The sequence below is a fragment of the Peromyscus leucopus genome, chromosome 5 (genome assembly GCF_004664715.2).
Source record: "Peromyscus leucopus breed LL Stock chromosome 5, UCI_PerLeu_2.1, whole genome shotgun sequence".
NCBI lineage: Eukaryota > Metazoa > Chordata > Mammalia > Rodentia > Cricetidae > Peromyscus > Peromyscus leucopus.
Window position 1 is genome coordinate 78,828,114 of NC_051067.1, and position 17,294 is coordinate 78,845,407.

Consider the following 17,294-nt stretch of genomic DNA (forward strand, 5'->3'; position numbering starts at 1 on the left):
TCCAGAAATGACAAGAGCAGAGTACTTGATTTCTTTCTTTCAGTGACCCCTGCAGCTCATCTGGCCTTCAAGAGTTAGTCTATGGCACTTCTTTCTGTGAATCTATTGTATGGAGTCCCCAGGGGTCGGAGTGAGCCCATGGGAACTCCCCAGAGACACACCTCCTGCCAGCCCCTTTGGCTTGGGGTTGAAGAGGAGAGAACCAGGCAATGTTGCTGATCGCATGGATTCCCTTTATTGAGCTGAACTAGTTACTGCGGTCAGATCAAGTCACATTTAAAAGCAGACCATCCAGTTGCACGGAAACCGATTATATTCATTACAGAGTTTTAATCACTGTCCGGTGAACTGGCAAATCCAATCAAAGCATTAGTCTTTAATTAAAAAATTAAAAGGAAATATTCAGACAATAGCCAAGCAATCACATCACGATGCACAATTACCTAGAATTGCAATTAAAAAGTAGTTAACCGAAGGGGGAGAAAGAAAAACAAGAAAGAAAAAAAAAAGAAGCAAAGAAAGAAATCACACTAATCCTTTTTTTTAAAAACTATCAATATAATACATGAAGGAACAAAGGACAATAGCCTCCAAAAGCAGGTTTCTCTAACACTAGAAATGTAGTCTGCGGCGAAAACTCTAAAAGCACACTAGCTGTAGCAGGACAATAAAAAACACTGAGCATGGAATACTTTTAATCTCTGCCATTAATATTCATTTCCAGCTGCTTATAATAGCAGCGCCTCATGGCCAAATCATTAGAGTTTTACATCTGGGTTGCAAATGACACTTTGATTGGATGTAATGTTCAAATGGCCCTCCCCACGGCGTCTCCGGCAAGCCTTCTGCGGAGAGGTGTCCTGTCGCGAGGTCCCTCACTGTGCGTGCTGGCTCATCGTGTGGTTCTGCAAAGGCGAAGAAAGGAGACACGCATGAGGGCGAAAGAATGGCGAGCATGCCTGTCCCCTCCCACCCGGGGCATGGACGCCGAGAGCTGCAGAAAGCGGCTCGATCATTACAAAACAGAATGCCAGAGCAAAAAAGTGCTCGGGGGACGCAGCTGCCAGGGCGCCACGTAGATCCGAGCTTGGGGATCGGCTCCTGTTGCTGCCAACCTGGGTTCCCTGTAAACTGTTTTCATTTTTATTTATTTTTTATTTTTTTTTTATTTTAGACCATTCGGGTCGTACCTAGGGGGTGGGCTACGTGGAGGGAGACGGAACAGCCGGGGAGGTGGCAATAATGAGCACCACCTTCCTTTCCCTCCAATGGCGTGGAGGAAACTCTGACGGCCTGCAGGCTGCCCCCTGCATCACATCTCGGTCCCTTGCTCACTGTTCTGAGCCACGCAGGAGGAAACCGCTGATGTGCAGAGCAGCGAGGCCGCCCAGAGGCACCCGAGTGAGCGCAGACGCGCCGAGACTGTGGGTGGGCGACGCCCGTGGCCCAGGCAGGGGACAGGTCACCCAGCAGGGAGGGTCCTGGGAAGAGCCTGGAGCTGAGCTCCCAGGGCCCTGCCAGTGTGGTCACGTGAGAAGGAGATGGTGCGCTTTGGCCGCTTGGGCCTAGGAAGCCAGGGCCCAGGTGGGAGCCTGTGGCCAAACGCTTTCCTCTCTCCACAGCCCACGCACATCCTTCTACCAGCCAGCCCCGGCGGGGCGGGCAGGGCGGGCAGTGTGGAGTCTGTTTCCACCACGACCAGCGGCCTGGGGCTAGGGGTGGATTTTGGCTTCTGAAACCTGGTCTTTTTATTTCTTTTCTGTCAGGGATAGAGCCAATTCAGAGACTATTGTCGTCCCAGTCTCAGGCGGTGGTCCACCTCAAGACACCTGGAGATGGAAAGCAACATCCTCCAGGGACAGAGACGCAAGGTTGCAGCCGATCCCCATTGAGGGCTTTTCATTATACCTCCCAGCCTCGGAGCCCTCCCTACACGGAGACCCAGCCAACCAGTCGCCGGCTGAAAGCAGCGGTCTGCATCTCTGCCACTAACCACCAGGGGGCGCAAGAGAGGCGCCGCGACTTTCTCCTGGACTCCAGGTCTCAGTTCCAGAAGGACCAGAGGACAACCACAGTTTTGTTTTGGTTTTTTTTCCCCTTAAGGTCTGAGAACCTAGGATGGAGATGGGACCACAGCTACTCTCCAGGATAGGTCCTCATGGCAGGTACGCAGACCACATACCGACAGAGGTGCTTTGCTTTCGATTCTCACTGGAAAGTGAGTATCAGATAGACAAAACACCAGCCCACTTCAGCCTAGGATCCAGGAGGGGCAGATCCAGGCCATTAGAATCTAGTGATCTGCACCCAGTGGGTCTATCAGGCTGCTGATTATCCACAGCTTGCTCCAGCATCCTGCTGCAGGCTAAAGCCCAGATCACCAGCATGACCTCCAACCTCAAATGGTCCAAGGTCCAAGGCAGATTGTTGGAGCTGAAGATGGGCCCCAGGTGGTTTCCATGGGAACCCCATCCTCCTGCCCTGTGATAGCAGCCAACCATGTGGAACTGAAGGCATCCTCTGCACGGATCTGGCTTCTTTGTAACTCCGGACCTCTGCTGCCTTAACACTTCCTCCAGCTGTCCTCCGAAGCAGGCTTTCCTCCAGCGCTCTGGACGTTCACACTGCATCACCAGCCCAGGTGTGTCCCCATAATACACCTCCTGCCCAGCACCCACATGAGTCTGTGCACTTCTTGTACTTGGGCCTGGCTGCCCCGGCTCAGTCGCAGGCAGGACAAGAGCCCCTGGCTCAGGGCTGGACACATGCTGGGTTCCCCGATGCCCAGCAGAGGTTTGGTAGGCACACTGGCCTGGGAACAACAGAGCTAACATAGGTCTAGGGAGCTAACTAACACATGGGCGGAAATGGTGTGAATGTGGACTGGAGAGCATGCAGTGAGTTCTCGTGTGTGTGAACATTGCCAAAGACAGCCCAAAGCCAGGCAAGACCCGTGAGAGCCGCTCACCCCCATGTTGGGAGAAGGAATTCCCCAGAGGTGGAAAGTCGTGCCTTGGACCACTGCCTGGGAAACTGAAAATAAGTAACCCTTCTTAGAGCATTCTGCCTTCAGGAGCAACAGCACGTGCTTTTTAGTTTAGACTTACAGAGGAACTTTCTCCAAAAGAGTTCTGAGGCAGACAAGTAAAAACTACCTTCCTAACATTTTACTACACCAACAGGAAGCCAGGATGTCACAGCAGAAGGAAATGTCAGACTCAGTGCTCTGAAGGTGACCAGCAGCAGAGTTCATTCAGCTTGTGTCCTTAAGTACCTGCTAGACGTTCTGCTCTGGGCTGGGAACAGTAAGGACAGGGAAGACTCCAGCTGGCCCCATTCCTAGGGGTCTTACGCAGGAGTGATACACAGGATTAACGATCCAACAGTAGCCCGGGAGAGGGTCAAGGTCACAGCTCGAGTGTGTGTGTGTGTGTGTGTGTGTGTGTGTGTGTGTACACTTTAGAGAAGCTGTTCTTCATCCAAGGGCAGTCTCTGAGAGGGGCAGAGGGGTACCCAAGATCCACCACTAAGACCACCCCCAAACACCTTACAAGGCACATCTCTGGTAGCTCTTTTCCCAGAGCATGGACTCCTTCAAGGCTTCAACTGACTTCCTCCCAAACACATGGCTCTTACAAGACGCTCCTAGCTCCATATCTCTTTCTCTATTTATGCTTATGCTATATTGAGTTTCTTTAGAGAAGGAAAACAAACAAACAAACAAAACCTAACCAGTTTTTTAAAGACACGTCCGATCTTACCATTGAGCACTTCCCAGAACCATAAAGGCTGGCAGGGGACCAGCCAAAGGCTGCGACGAGCCTGGCCAGGACGCCTGGCACCCGCAGACCTCACTGCCTGCCAGGGAGACACAGGTGTGGGGCAGAGAAGCAGGTGAGGGAAATAAAGCGGAGGCACAGTGAAGGCTCTCGGCTGGCCGCCATCCACTGGGCAGCGCTCCTGCACTCACGGATGGGGTTTCTGTGATATCCTGAATCAAGGCCTCTTCCTGATGCACACTGCTAGCATCTGGTTGGGCCTAGCTGAAGGGAACCCCTTTTGTGGTAGATCTTTCACCCACACAATCCTTATTGCTCTTCTGTTGGGGACAGTCACTAACTCCTTGCCGGGTCTGTGTTGGCTATGTGCCGGGCACAGGAGCAGTGAGCTGTGTGTGAAGCTGTGTGGAAGGACTATTCTTACACCTCAAAGCACAGGGATTGGGCAGGCCAGCTAGTAGGTCACACAGTCCAACTCTGGGCACAGAGCCAGAGCCCCACCCACCTCCTCAGCCCAGGATTTTTGTGGTCTGGACCCGCTGCTCTGCGGCCCAGGGCACATCTCTAGGTCTGGGTTTCAGGTTCTGTTCCTTGGCCTGCCTTGCCAGCATCATGCTTGAGGAGACAAGTGTTTCAGCACGTTGGTTGCCTGGTCACATGAAACAACATGACCCCTCCTGTCCTGGAGGCCCAGATGTGGGCTGAAGAGACTTATCAGTCCTGTAGACCACTCTCGGTGTTCCAATAAGATGACTACTCTGATGGCAGTCACCTACCTACCAAGTCCTAGCACCTTGCCTGGCTCTCCCCAGATGTCCCACTGACACAAGCCACCCTTCTAGGTGACCACAAGACAGGCAGGCAGCTTTAGTGACCTGTTAAGTACCTTAGCGGCCAAAAGGGGCTACGGTGCTCAGTGCTAGTTGTCACTTGCCAGACATGTGACCTTGGAGCAAGTTCTTTGACCTCAAGCTTTGTGAGCTGTCTCTTTCTGAGATGCCAGAATGACTCAGGAAACGATGGTGCTCATGGGACCTACCTACAGACAAGTGCCAGACACAGAAGACCTGTTTGCTCCCTGCTAGGACCTCCCCACCCCCCAGAACTGTTAACAGCTGGGGCTACAAGGCAATGTCAGAGTTCCCCCACCCATGTCCCCGAAACTGACTGTTCTCAGGAATGCCTTGCACGGCTCTGCCCTCAGGACATCAGGTGCCGCTGGTCCTTCATCACCAGACCTGGTGGATACTCGCTTTCCCCTTTCTGCAGCAGAATGGGTGATCTGGTACGGAGGAGAGCCCCAGGAGATGCTACGGTAGAGGGAGAGATACATACCAGCATCCATCCATCCATCCAGCCAGCCAGCCAGCCAGCCAGTCATCCATCCCTCCCACAGACATTCACTGAGCCCTTGTCTATGAGGTCCCAGGCTGTGCACTGAGCATGTACAAATGGAGACACCCTCCCCCTTCCCTTGTGAGAACACTGCCATGGTTGGGGTAGGAGTCGAGACTCGCAGATATCAAAGACCCTAAGGAGGCAGGAAAGAAAGGACTCATTCCTGAAGACCCAAGCCGAGCTGGTGCAGAGACACACTTATTCTCCACTCAGAACACCCCGCCACCCACTCTCCCTCTCCCACCTGCAGGGTCTTCTTCCTGAAGCCACTTCACTTTCCTCAAACTGTCGGTCCAGAAGAGGCTATTTTTCCTCACCCTGCCCCTGTGTCGCTCCCCGGCTGGCTGCAGCTATGAGAAGCCCTCGTGGGCCTGCTTTTACAATGGTTCTTCTCCCCAAGACTAGGGATCAAGGCCTGGGTTGGGCCTTACCCTGAAAGGTTCCATTTTCGGTCAAGACAGATGCCTTCTTAGCCCGGCTTGGCTGAGCAGGGCTGCTGTAGGGCTCCATTCATTGCATGCCCATTTCATAGTCAAGGAGCTTGGCCTTGGGCAGTGGACAGGGGAGAAGGAGAGGGGCTACAGGCCAGCCTCTGCCAAGTTTCCAGCTGCAGAATTTCATGGAAAGCAGCAGGGAGACAGGGCTTCTGATAGGGACTCACTCAGGAGAAGCCTTCCAGCTGCCCTTGAAGGACAGTTTGAGCTAGGGTTTGCACTAGGACGTGTGTGTGTGTGTGTGTGTGTGTGTGTGTGTGTGTGTGTGTGTGTATATGTGTATGTATGTGTGTGTCAGAGACAGAGACAGACAGAGACAGAGATGAACGAGCACTATGCCAAGCAGGATGAACCACCCAAGCATCTTGTAGGTGTGAGTAACACTGATAACGACTGGGACTCACATGACTGGGACTCAGTGTCTGGCTCAGCTGGTCAGACACCACACACTTGAGCATCATCAGAGTCCTCAGCAGCCCCGTGAGCCAAGTGCCACCTTCGTCCCTGCTGTGTGGGGCATGAGGCGCAGGGTGCTCGGGGCCCCAGGGTCGACAATGCCAGCCTAGGATGTGCACCCACAAAGCGCCTGCATACCGCCCTCTGCCACGGCCCTGCTCTGCCTGTGAAACGTGAAAAGTGCGGCATATGCTGGGGGAACAATGAATAATTCAGCTTGGCAGAAACACCGGGTATGTGCTATGGAGACAAGCCTCCAAAGGAAGGCAGGGGCCTTATTGATGAGGCTCCGTGATGCCAGACGAGGCAGCTTGCCCTTAAATCTGGGCCACTGGGAGCTATCGAAAGTATTTGAGCTGTGGAGTTACACGACGCAAGACAGACAGGAAGCTCATGCCTCCACCCGAAAGGTGTCTCGGCAGAGACTCTCCATCTCCCTCTGCTCCCTGCCAGGGCCTCCCCAGCACACCCCGTCACTCGCCTTTCCCTCTGGGGAAGGTGCGGACGGAGGCAGCTCCGCTCCCCTTTCTGTTGTGAATCACCTGGGTAGCCCCTCTCTGCTTGGGAGCACTTATTTTTAGCAGTGCTTGACTATCGTCCAAGGGTCTAAGACGAACAGATGGCCTGTCTTAAAGGCTCGTATGTTCGCTAGTTTGCACTTCTGACAAACGGTGCGCACACTCGAGAGCACCCCATAAACAGCGCCGAATGAATACTCACAACACAATTTAGCTAATGCACGTCATTAAAATTAGGAGTGACTGATGGCTGGGGCTCCCTATAAATGCCTGCCAGCGACGCACTGCTCCCTGGGGAGGGGGGCAGGCCTTGATACACTTGTACCCTACTTTCACCAGCAGCCCCCTTGTCACCCATTTACCCTCAGGACAGAGAGGTTTGCCACTGTGCAAGTGACATCCACCTTTGGCATCTGAGAGAGGCTAATGTCCCAATGGCCTTGAACAAAGCCCTAGAGTGACCTATAAGGTAGAAGGAGAGTGGGAGACCCTCCATACAGAGGGACACATGTGACACTTGCTTGTCCCTGCTGCCCAGCCAGCAGCAAGGAGGAGTCTGGCATCTGCCACTCCAGAGCAGCCACAAGTGAGCTGCAAAACTAAGCTTAGCCAGGAGGGTTGGGAAGCCTGTGGCAGGCATGGGGGTCTCCCAGCCTGGAGTTAAGAGCTCAGCTTTCAGGGAACAAGGTGTAGCTTTGGGGGACATCCAGGAGCAAGAGCAGATTCAGGGACCCAAGAAATACCTTGAGGACAGGAGGAAGGCCTCTGATCCAGACTCCTTTGGCTAGTAGATTCTCCCAGAGACTGGCCAAGCTTTAGTTCCTGTGAGATACTCCCTCCTCTTCCAACCCCTCGCCTGTCCCCAGGACACAAAAGACTAAGGCAGGTGGCCTGGTCCATCACCAGTTCCATAGGTGACAACTGCCTTCCCTTACATGAAAAGATGGAAAAAAATATATATGAAATATACATATGAAAACACAGTGTCCAACAGACTCTCCAGGTGCAGGCACCATGCCCCCATACTTTAAAAGTGAGCCCACTTGAGAACAAATTAGGGAGCCTCCTCAGAGTCACCCCTAAAAATAAAGACCAATATTACTTGTTCAGGGGTCCTCAGCCCTGGGGGGGGGGATGCACTTCACGAGTGAATGGGACCAGTTGGTCTGTGTGTTTGGTGTGGAGGGCAAGACTCCGGCAGTCATGCAAGAGAGAACGGTAGTTTTCTGGCTGCTGTCACAAGCAGGGTGTGAGTGTGTGTGTGTGTGTGTGTGTGTGTGAGAGAGAGAGAGAGAGAGAGAGAGAGAGAGAGAGAGAGAGAGAGAGAGAGAGAGAGAGAGAATACTTCCAGGACTGCTTACAGATCTGTCCCTGTGAGACAACAGGGTGCACACTTGACCCAAGTCCTGAGGAAACTTAGCAACTCTTTCTCCAAAGATGGCATTTGCCTAGCAGATGCACTTGTGTGGACACCAGGCCCTCTTAAGCAGACTACTGTACAAGCACACTCACTCTGCACACCAGCCTGCTTTGACCCTACATGATGGCTCTCAAATATGAATCGGGCCTTGGATCCCTTCCTTCAAAGGCCCTATGTCAGATCCCTAAAAGCTGATTCCTCCAGGCAGGCATGGGGCAAGCCTGTCTATTACAAAGTCGAGCTAGGAATAGTGCAATGTCATGAAAAGATGTGGGGACCAAGAGCAAGCCAGGGGCTCCTCAGGTCAGACCTGCCATTAATTGTGCCATGAAGAGTTTGAGACCAAAACAGGAACAATATACCTTGTAAGTTAATGGGAGACCTAATCAGGAATAATAGACCATGCAGGAGATGTGAGGATTAAGAGCAAGCTGGAGGCTCCTCAGACCAGACCACTAATAGAAGTCAAAGTGTACACATGCCACGAGGCGTACACATACATGGGGTACAAAGGCACAGCCAAAGGAACCTAGAGGTAGTTATAGGGCATTAAACTTGGAAGTGCTTATGTCAGTAAAGAAAAGGGAGCCAGGCAGTGGTGGCACACATCTTTAATCCCAGCACTCGGGAGAAAGAGGCAGGCGGATCTCTGTGAGCTGAGGCCAGCCTGGGCTACAGAGTGAGTTCCAGGACAGCTAAGACTGTTACACAGAGAAACCCTGTCTCAAAAAAGGAAGGAAGAAAGGAAGGAAGGAAGGAAGGAAGAAGGAAGGAAGGAAGGAAGGAAGGAAGGAAGGAAGAAGGAAGGAAGGGAGGAGAGAGGAGGGAGGGAGGAGAGAGGGAGGGAGGGAGGGAGGGAGGGAGGGAGGGAGGGAGGGAGAAGACTCTAGAAGAGCTGCTCCAGCCATGTTGACTGGGCTCTGCAGGAGACCTCCAACACAAGGTGTGTGGTGCAAAGTGGGGTCCAAGACAGTGCAAAGCAGTGGGGCCAGTGGATCTGTGTGGATCTGTGTGGATCTGTGTGGGTCTGTGTGGTCTGTGTGGATCTGTGTGGATCTGTGTGGGTCTGTGGTCGGTGATCTGTGAGGGTCTGGTGGTGGGTGGTGTGTGGGCGTGGGTCTGTGTGGGTCTGTGTGGGTCTGTGGGTCTGTGTGGTCTGTGTGGATCTGTGTGGGTCTGTGTGGTCTGTGTGGTCTGTGTGGGTCTGTGTGGGTCTGTGTGGGTCTGTGTGGGTCTGTGTGGGTCTGTGTGGGTCTGTGGGTCTGTGTGGGTCTGTGTTTGTGTGATCTGTGTGGGTCTGTGTAGATCTGTGTGGTCTGTGTGGTCTGTGTGGATCTGTGTGGGTCTGTGTGGATCTGTGTGGGTCTGTGTGGGTCTGTGTGGGTCTGTGTGGATCTGTGTGGGTCTGTGGGCTGTGTGGGTCTGTGTGGGTCTGTGTGGGTCTGTGTGGGTCTGTGTGGGTCTGTGTGGGTCTGTGTGGGTCTGGGGTCTGTGTGGGTCTGGTGGGTGTGGGATCTGTGTGGGTCTGTGTGGGTCTGTGTGGATCTGTGTGGATCTGTGTGGGTCTGTGTGGGTCTGTGTGGATCTGTGTGGGTCTGTGTGGATCTGTGTAGATCTGTGTGGGTCTGTGTGGATCTGTGTGGATGTGGGGGTGGGGGGGGCGGGGGTTGTGGGGTCTGTGTGGGTCTGTGTGGGTCTGTGTGGGTCTGTGTGGATCTGTGTAGATCTGTGTGGGTCTGTGTGGATCTGTGTGGATCTGTGTCAGCCTCAAGAGCTCAAGCTTGGTAGCAAAGATGCATAGTTCAGCTCCAGGCAAGGCCACCATGGGGACACGTGGACCAGTAAGGCCACATCTGTAGGCTTTGTCAGAAAATTGGAAATGGGGTTTTTGGAACTCTAAGCTTCCTCTGTGTTGATGCAGGCCAACCACATGTCTCAGCTGAGTCTGACCTGAGGCCTCTGGAGTCTTCCAGCATACTAACTGGGCCAGGACTCCTAAGGCAGGGCCATTTGGGGCAATGCTCTTCCATGGCAGATGCCCCCAGTGCTTTGTACGGTTGTGGAACTTGGCATGGCAAGCTTGACAAATTGGATTGGAGGTTGGTCAGAAGAGGTTAAACATTTCCGAGTCTCTCAGACACCTAGTACATGGCGTGCGAGAGACATGGCAGGGCGCTGCGATATGCACCTCTTCGGATCGTCCCGCCTACCTCTTTAGATGCTGTTGAGAGGATCCAAGCGCCTCTTACAAGTTGCTATCGCTTAGCAGCAGCGGATTGTAAGTCAGCTAACAATCGGGGAGCAGCAGCAACCCCTGCCCTCCCCATCCAGACCACCATGCTAGGACAGGTTTGTCTGTAAACACGCTGAGCCATTCTCGTAGGATGCCCTTTTCTTGGCCCCGTGACCGTATAACTTTAGGCGCCATACTGGATCTAAGCTAGTCTTACTACCAGGAATACATGCACTTGATCTTTGACGCTGCGTAGACCGTTCTCTCTGTTTTTGTCGTCGAATACGAGTTAGAAAGTTAAACCCGTATTATAGTTCATGGATTCCCTCACTTGTGCCACAATGTGAGAATATTGTTCATGTGGATGCGCGATAGGAAGAGCCGTGTTCTTAGGCTCAGGCGCACAGCTGAAAACAGCACCTCCATCCGGATTAGGAGCACGCAAGGATAGTTGTGAGCTTATGTGCTGGTAGTGTATGCATCTTGATGCCTGCTGCAGCGCTGCTCATCCACCGTTCGATACTGTGTACAATGAAGCAGGAGCTCTCACACTGTTACCATAGAATTACCAAACTGAATAACCGAGCCTGCAGTCTAAGCGCAAGACAACCTAACAGCCGTACGTGTGTTATTAAATTTCGCCATCCACCTACAGTGACATACGAACCCCTCTCTCATTTAGTGCAGCTACCCTCATTCACCCATGTGCGCATGGCCATCTTAATCTTTACTTCCTCTAACTCCCTATCTGACTCATAGTGGAGTCCACGGTACTGTCCAGCTCAGCTACCTATGCACCTGCTAGTGTCAACCCACTGGTTGGAATCCATGTGACTCGCTGCAGCCACTCACAGGACATCTCAATTTTGCACCCTCCCAATCCCAAGCAATCCTTTATGGCTAGTTTGGTCATCTAGCGGGCTAAGCGAATGCTCAAACATCCTATCCCATCCACTCCAACTCACTGCTGTACCACGGCTATCATATTCCACCCTTTACTCTCCCTCCATCCCCACATACATCATCCCATCGACCTCCACCCATCCACCCTGTAACCAGCTCCTAATATACACAGTGTAGTATGCGTCCTTGTGTTCTTCCGGACATTACAACAAGGCCCATACCTACCCACATTCAGCTTCACACTAGTGAACAAGATCTCCCAATCATCTAGCCGAATCATTGGCGCATGCATACCCCAATCCAAGTGCCCCAATCCTGCATCAATAAAATACATCACTCATTGCTCATTCCACCCTGAGGGAGTTCGACATCCCAGAGCCAAGGCCACAATCTCCTGTGATTATCGAGTGGCCAGCCCTCACGGGCTACCTCAAGCTGGCTTCCAGGAAAGGCCGGCAAAAACAAAATCCTTGATCCTTCCGGGGACAAGGGCCTTGCCTAGTGCTGAATAGGTGAGTGATCTGCATTTTCCTGTGGCACTGAGAGAGCTAGCCACGACAGGAGGCAATCCTAACCGCACCATTACGGCCCAACCACCCCACACTTAAAAAATTCGTGGAACAACTCCTTAAGGCGCGGTGGTGGGGGGTCGTTCTTCACCTCTGACCGCCCTCTTATTCCCACTCCCTAGGCAGATTTTGACTCTGTGTCTCGACACCAGTACATACCACTCCTTCGCTCCACAAACTCCAAACACACATTCCACCACATCTGGAGCATCCATCTAATGCCCAATCCACAACTACGCTGACAGCATTTACACAGAATCCTCGGGACACTAATTAGATGCTTTCCCTGAATAAACTCCTAGGATCACCACGATCTCACTCAATCATATCACTCGACACCCGATCTCCGTAGCGTCCCTGAAACCACACTGGTGCTTTTACAGGTTTTTGTTAATATAGCTACTGATAGACAAAAACTTTTGCACCCAGTCTCTAGCGTTTTCACTACACTTCTATCTCAAATTCCCGCCATAAAAAAAGCAAGACTTTACTGCATCTTCCACATTCTTCTGGGAAATTCATCCCTGCCATACACAAGAGCTGTTCCAGCAGATTATTTCTTAGGTGTGCTGCACCCTCAACAAACGTCAATTCGCCTTCCCCTTAGCTACCTCCGCAAATTGGCGTCTTTGGCGCATCCCCACTACACTATCTTCTTAGCTATTACTGTTTTGCTTCACACACTTGCGAAGCCCCCAGGCTGAGTACGGAAGAAGGAGAGTGCAGACACCAAAGCCAGAGAGTAACAATACAACGAAAGAAGAGACCTAATTTGACTGTGGATGAGAGATATGTGGACATGCACCAACTGATCTACACTGCAGGACTGAACCCATTACGAGCAAGAGAGAAGATGAGAGAATGATCGCCACAGTCCTCAGAAAACGTAGTTGTAGACCCGTTGCCATGTCCTGAAGGATGTCACCATACCACAAAATCGAAGGGCACAGTGTACTCCCCACTTCTGGGATATTGCTCCCATAGATTATGGGTCAGCTGGCAGAAACCAAAGCATTAGCGTACAGTTGTTCTCCGCCCACATACCGCCCCATCAACACCAAGTGGGAGAGGGGATCGTGAAGCCGGCTATAGTCTGCAGCTGCTGCGAATGACTCTCCGCTCTCGGAGCCCCTTGTATCACACATAGTACTAGGGCGTATAATGGGAGGAACAAGCACACATCCTCACCTGCGGTGTGCTCACTTGGAGGTGTCGCTAAGCACTTAGCTGCATGCCTTGCTCACGATCGCAGTCCCGGGATTCAATTATCTATAGACTTCATTATCCATCATTAACTCAAGAAGTGAGAACACTAGCAAGCGATAGGCTAATTGTGGCTGTATGCCACTCTTGTAACTGCTCGTATTGCAATTGCTTCGCCTTTAAACTGATGGTACTAGCGTGCCTTATCCTCTGTTGTGTGAAATTAGAAGCATGCGAAAAGTCGGCGTAGGACGCGCTGCGTGGGAGAGGCATCGTTCAGCTAGTCGATTAAGATATATTTTGGCTGGAGATACTGCACAGGAGAGATCCTGAGGCTTCATTTCCCGACGTCAGCCCACAGCTGGAGTGAGTAGGCATATGCACGGAACGAACCAACTCCCCTCAGTGCACCTGGGCTGTTTGCCAATTGGCTAGTGCTAACTACCTTGGAGTATTCGCGTCTCCACTTTCCTGGGCTGCAACTACGGTAGTCCACTGATATGGCACAACAACATGCCGTGTAAAGAAGCACTAAAGACTGACATATGATTCAATAAAACTCAAATACTATCGATACAGAATCATTTGCCATATTTTTTTTCAGTGTAAAAAGAACGATAAAGAACGGATCGAATCAACTCGTTCACAATATCACACTAGCTCCACTTGGACGTGACATGCGTGGCCACTCGTGCCTTGACGAGAGACGTGAGATTTCTGTGGCTCTCTGGGCCGTAAGAGAGGGTGCGTAGTAGGATTTTGCTCGCGTGATAAGCAGCCAAGGCGATTGGCGGCCAGTTGTATCTCTCATAGTTGTACCCAGCCTTACACTTAGATGCCACTCTGTGGTAGTCGCCGCGTCCTCTAAACGGCACAGCGTAAAATGAAACCCACAGCCATACAGACTCCAGGGAACCTTCTGACCCCTCCTAAGAACATTTTCGACCCGGCTATTCTGCAGCCTTGCTGCCCATATCCGACACACTGAGCCATGCCCTAATGACAATTGCACACGACTCCTGACTCCTAACACCTAAAGAATGCTATAGATAAGTGTGACCACAGTTAATTAAAGTTGAAAACATGCCTTATACCAGGAGTCCACACAGTATCGGGATAGACAATAAGTATACCTCAATTAGTAGATACGTCTATGGCTAGGTGGGTGGCCCGAGTCGTGGGTGCTGGGGAGTTTGGGAGGTTCAGGAGAGCCTGATGGCTGAGATGGAAAAAGGGTAAGTGTCTGGTGCCATGAGCGAGAAGATAAAGCCTCAGATTGTCTCGGCCGAGGGGGGAATTGTGGCTGCATGGCATGGTGCCAGGAAAAAACAGTGTTCGGTTTTTGCGACATGTTCTATCAACCTGGGTCCTTATTTGCATCACTTACCCAACTATCTACCGCACCCTATGGTCTGCGTGCTAGGAGAGGACCGATCACTTGTTTAGGGTCCCCATTACACATCGAAGGGGGCGGGGCTGACGGTATCATACCTCACGTCTTCTAGGAAGTATCCCCACACAAACTGGCATATAGCCACAACTGATATCGCCGTGCTGCTCGGGACGGGAGGTGTTGGCCACACTGCAGACTCGTTGCCCCAAAAGGTGAGGACGGGTTTAATCAATTCAGTGTAAAAGCCAGATATGTATGTACTCAGACCACGAATACCACCAGCTTTTGAGTGTTTGGATGCATGGGTAACAAGCAAAACTTACTACGGTGCCTTGCCAGATCCAGGGTGGCCTGAGGTGTGCTATGCGCGGACCAGCTCTCTGGCTTGGGGACTTGTGATCATCCTCTTGTCGTAAGTGCTTTTAGAAGTTTCCTCCCAGTACTAATAGAGGCATCATAAAAGACTTTTAATGATTCAACACGGACCATACAAGACAAAAGAGCCGTCTGTCAGCAGCCATGTATAAACAGCCACATGTGACTAATGATATGTATGGTGAAAACCTTCCTGTTTTGAAGAAGACAGAAATATATTTACTTCAACAACGCTCTGGGCCAGGAGGTTACCTTGCTGCTCAGGTAAGTGTTCTGTTAGGGTCAACGAGTGGACATCTCCATTATGGGTCCCCCCGACATTGCTATTCCAGGAATGAGTTATTCCGCGAGAGCTGGATCTTTTTCTTGCGTCACTTAAATCCTGCAGTGCCGTTACCTCCTTCGCCTCACTAGGTTAAAGCCGCAACATGGTCCACTACCTGAGTACTGCCCCTCAAGATCATACCTCTTAAGACCGCCCATTTTTCGCGTACATTCACTTATACCTTGCACAGCTCTACTATGATACCAACCCTCGACAATCTCAAGAGCTCAAATTCCCAGTGTTATTCCGCGAGTCGCCAGAGCGACGATGTCACAATGTTGTAACATCTCCCCCAACCCACAAATTCCTTGTGTTTTTTAGGTAGAAACTTTATCTGAAGAATCGTGATTAAATTATAGTATCGAACTTATCACAACGACTCCACCAAAAATATAGGACTCTCCAGCCTCTCCACAGGTCCTATGTTAATACCCAATGCCACATGTTACTGCCACACACAAATGTGGGAGTACCCTGCTATCTGTGATTGCAGAAACGGTCGTCTGATCTTATAGCATCGTACCACTGTGTCACCTCTCATCCGTAAATTCTCCCGTTTTGTACTGACGAAGAAAACAGAGCTTACCCTCATCTCTCGAGTCTTGCCAGCTAGAGCAAGAGCTGGCCACATTGTCGTTAGATAACAACTCCAATTGACATGTGTAACAATGTCATCCTTTCGTTGTTGTCCGACACAGGTCTAGCTTCTGACGCTAGAAAGGACACGACATCACTCACCAATAGAGTAAACTCCCAAACAGATTGATCACCCTCTAACAATCGAAAAAACAGCGAACCCGAGTTCCAACCACTGGACCAGCCCTCAGCTTTTGCTCTCTAATGAGGTCTAGGAACTCTGAGTCGGACAGTAAGGCCGTGGGCCCCCAGGAAGCTACTCATCCATGAGGCACCTGCGTCCACTCCCTTGAGACACACGCACAAACTTGAGACTCTTTCCTCGGCCCACGTCAGGTTACCTCCCACTTTGCCACCCTCTAGTCTGCTCGTACTCGCGGGTGTTCATGCGAGTCGTGCTGGATGTGTGACGGCGTAGGCGTGTACTGCGAAAATTGGCAACTTCGCCATTTCTCTCAATCATTAACTTTCTTTCCTAATATATCTAAGTTAATTATTCACTGCTGCATCCCCCAATGAGTTACAACTCGATGCTATCCACTCAGGAGCACCCCTGTCTCAGGCAGACTCTAGCTGGTGTAGTTGTGGTCCGCCATAGCGCGCGCTCGCCTGTCTTCAGCACGACCACAGCTGTGCCATAGCAGGGTGCAAGGTGGACCAGCCACACTTCGCAAGTAAAGAGGTGGTATGGAGGCAGAGCAACGTGAGTCGTGAGCTACAGCGGGAAGCCCAGAGTTCTAGTGTCCTGGAGCGAGATGGACACCTAGTCCATCAGCGAGCGAGACCAGGACTCGCTACGGTAATACTTGTGCGTAACCAATTGCTGACCCCACGTCTTCAAACTCTTCATTCTACGCATGGTAAGCCATAGGGCGGTAGATGTGTGCGACCGCAACTTGGTGGCTCCTTATAGCAACTGATATGAGGGTAGGGGAGTGACGTCGTACATGAGCGCTGGGAGGCTCCCTAACTTTCGCAGCTGGGCGCAAGCCCTTTCCCATAGTGGTTGCGTGCTCTGTGTCCTCTTGTTGTACTAAGGTTCTTAACTGAGTTCTCATCCATCTTAACGTGTGGGAAGTTGACCACAAGTATCTGCCAAGGCCTCTAGAAACTCGTTCACCGCGGAAATGCGGAATCGGGAAGCGCGGTTGGGCTCGATACCCCATGGACATCAAGCGTCAGTTTCCTAAGCGTGGTTTGTCGACGGCCTGTATACGACCCAATGCAAAAAGGAAGCGTACGGCACACTGGGGCAGTGAGCCACTCATCCTCCAAGCTGCTCCCAAGGCGCCCTGGAGGCCGTCCGATAAGGGACGCTTGTGATAGTCACAGGAAGGGGGGAGTGGTGAGAATAGTTGGAGATAGTGTGTTACGCGATTGCGCCCGTCTACACAGCGCAGTTAGCGCGCTCCGATCCTGGTTCCTACAACTAGCATGTATGAAAGTGCTACCGTGCGATGCTGAACGCTAAAACTCCACAGTGTGCTGCTTCTCCCAGGATTCTGTCCACGCTTTACCACGTCCTTCCTGGGATATCTGGGACTCGCAGATGTGAGAGCCTCCTATGTTAGTGAAAGACCGGTGCAATGTGT

At 51.7% G+C, this 17,294-nt stretch overlaps 1 protein-coding gene across 2 annotated transcripts in view; it reads right to left on the reverse strand.

The window, feature by feature from the left end:
* Nucleotides 1–212: 212 nt before the first annotated feature.
* Nucleotides 213–17,294, reverse strand: part of Znf423 (zinc finger protein 423) — a 307,866-nt gene continuing 290,784 nt past the window's right edge. For both annotated transcript variants that reach the window (XM_028891830.1, XM_028891831.2), the window contains one exon: nucleotides 213–905. In XM_028891830.1, coding sequence (XP_028747663.1) covers nucleotides 876–905 — 30 coding nt within the window. In that variant the 3' untranslated portion in view covers nucleotides 213–875. The remainder of the gene's footprint in view (nucleotides 906–17,294) is intronic.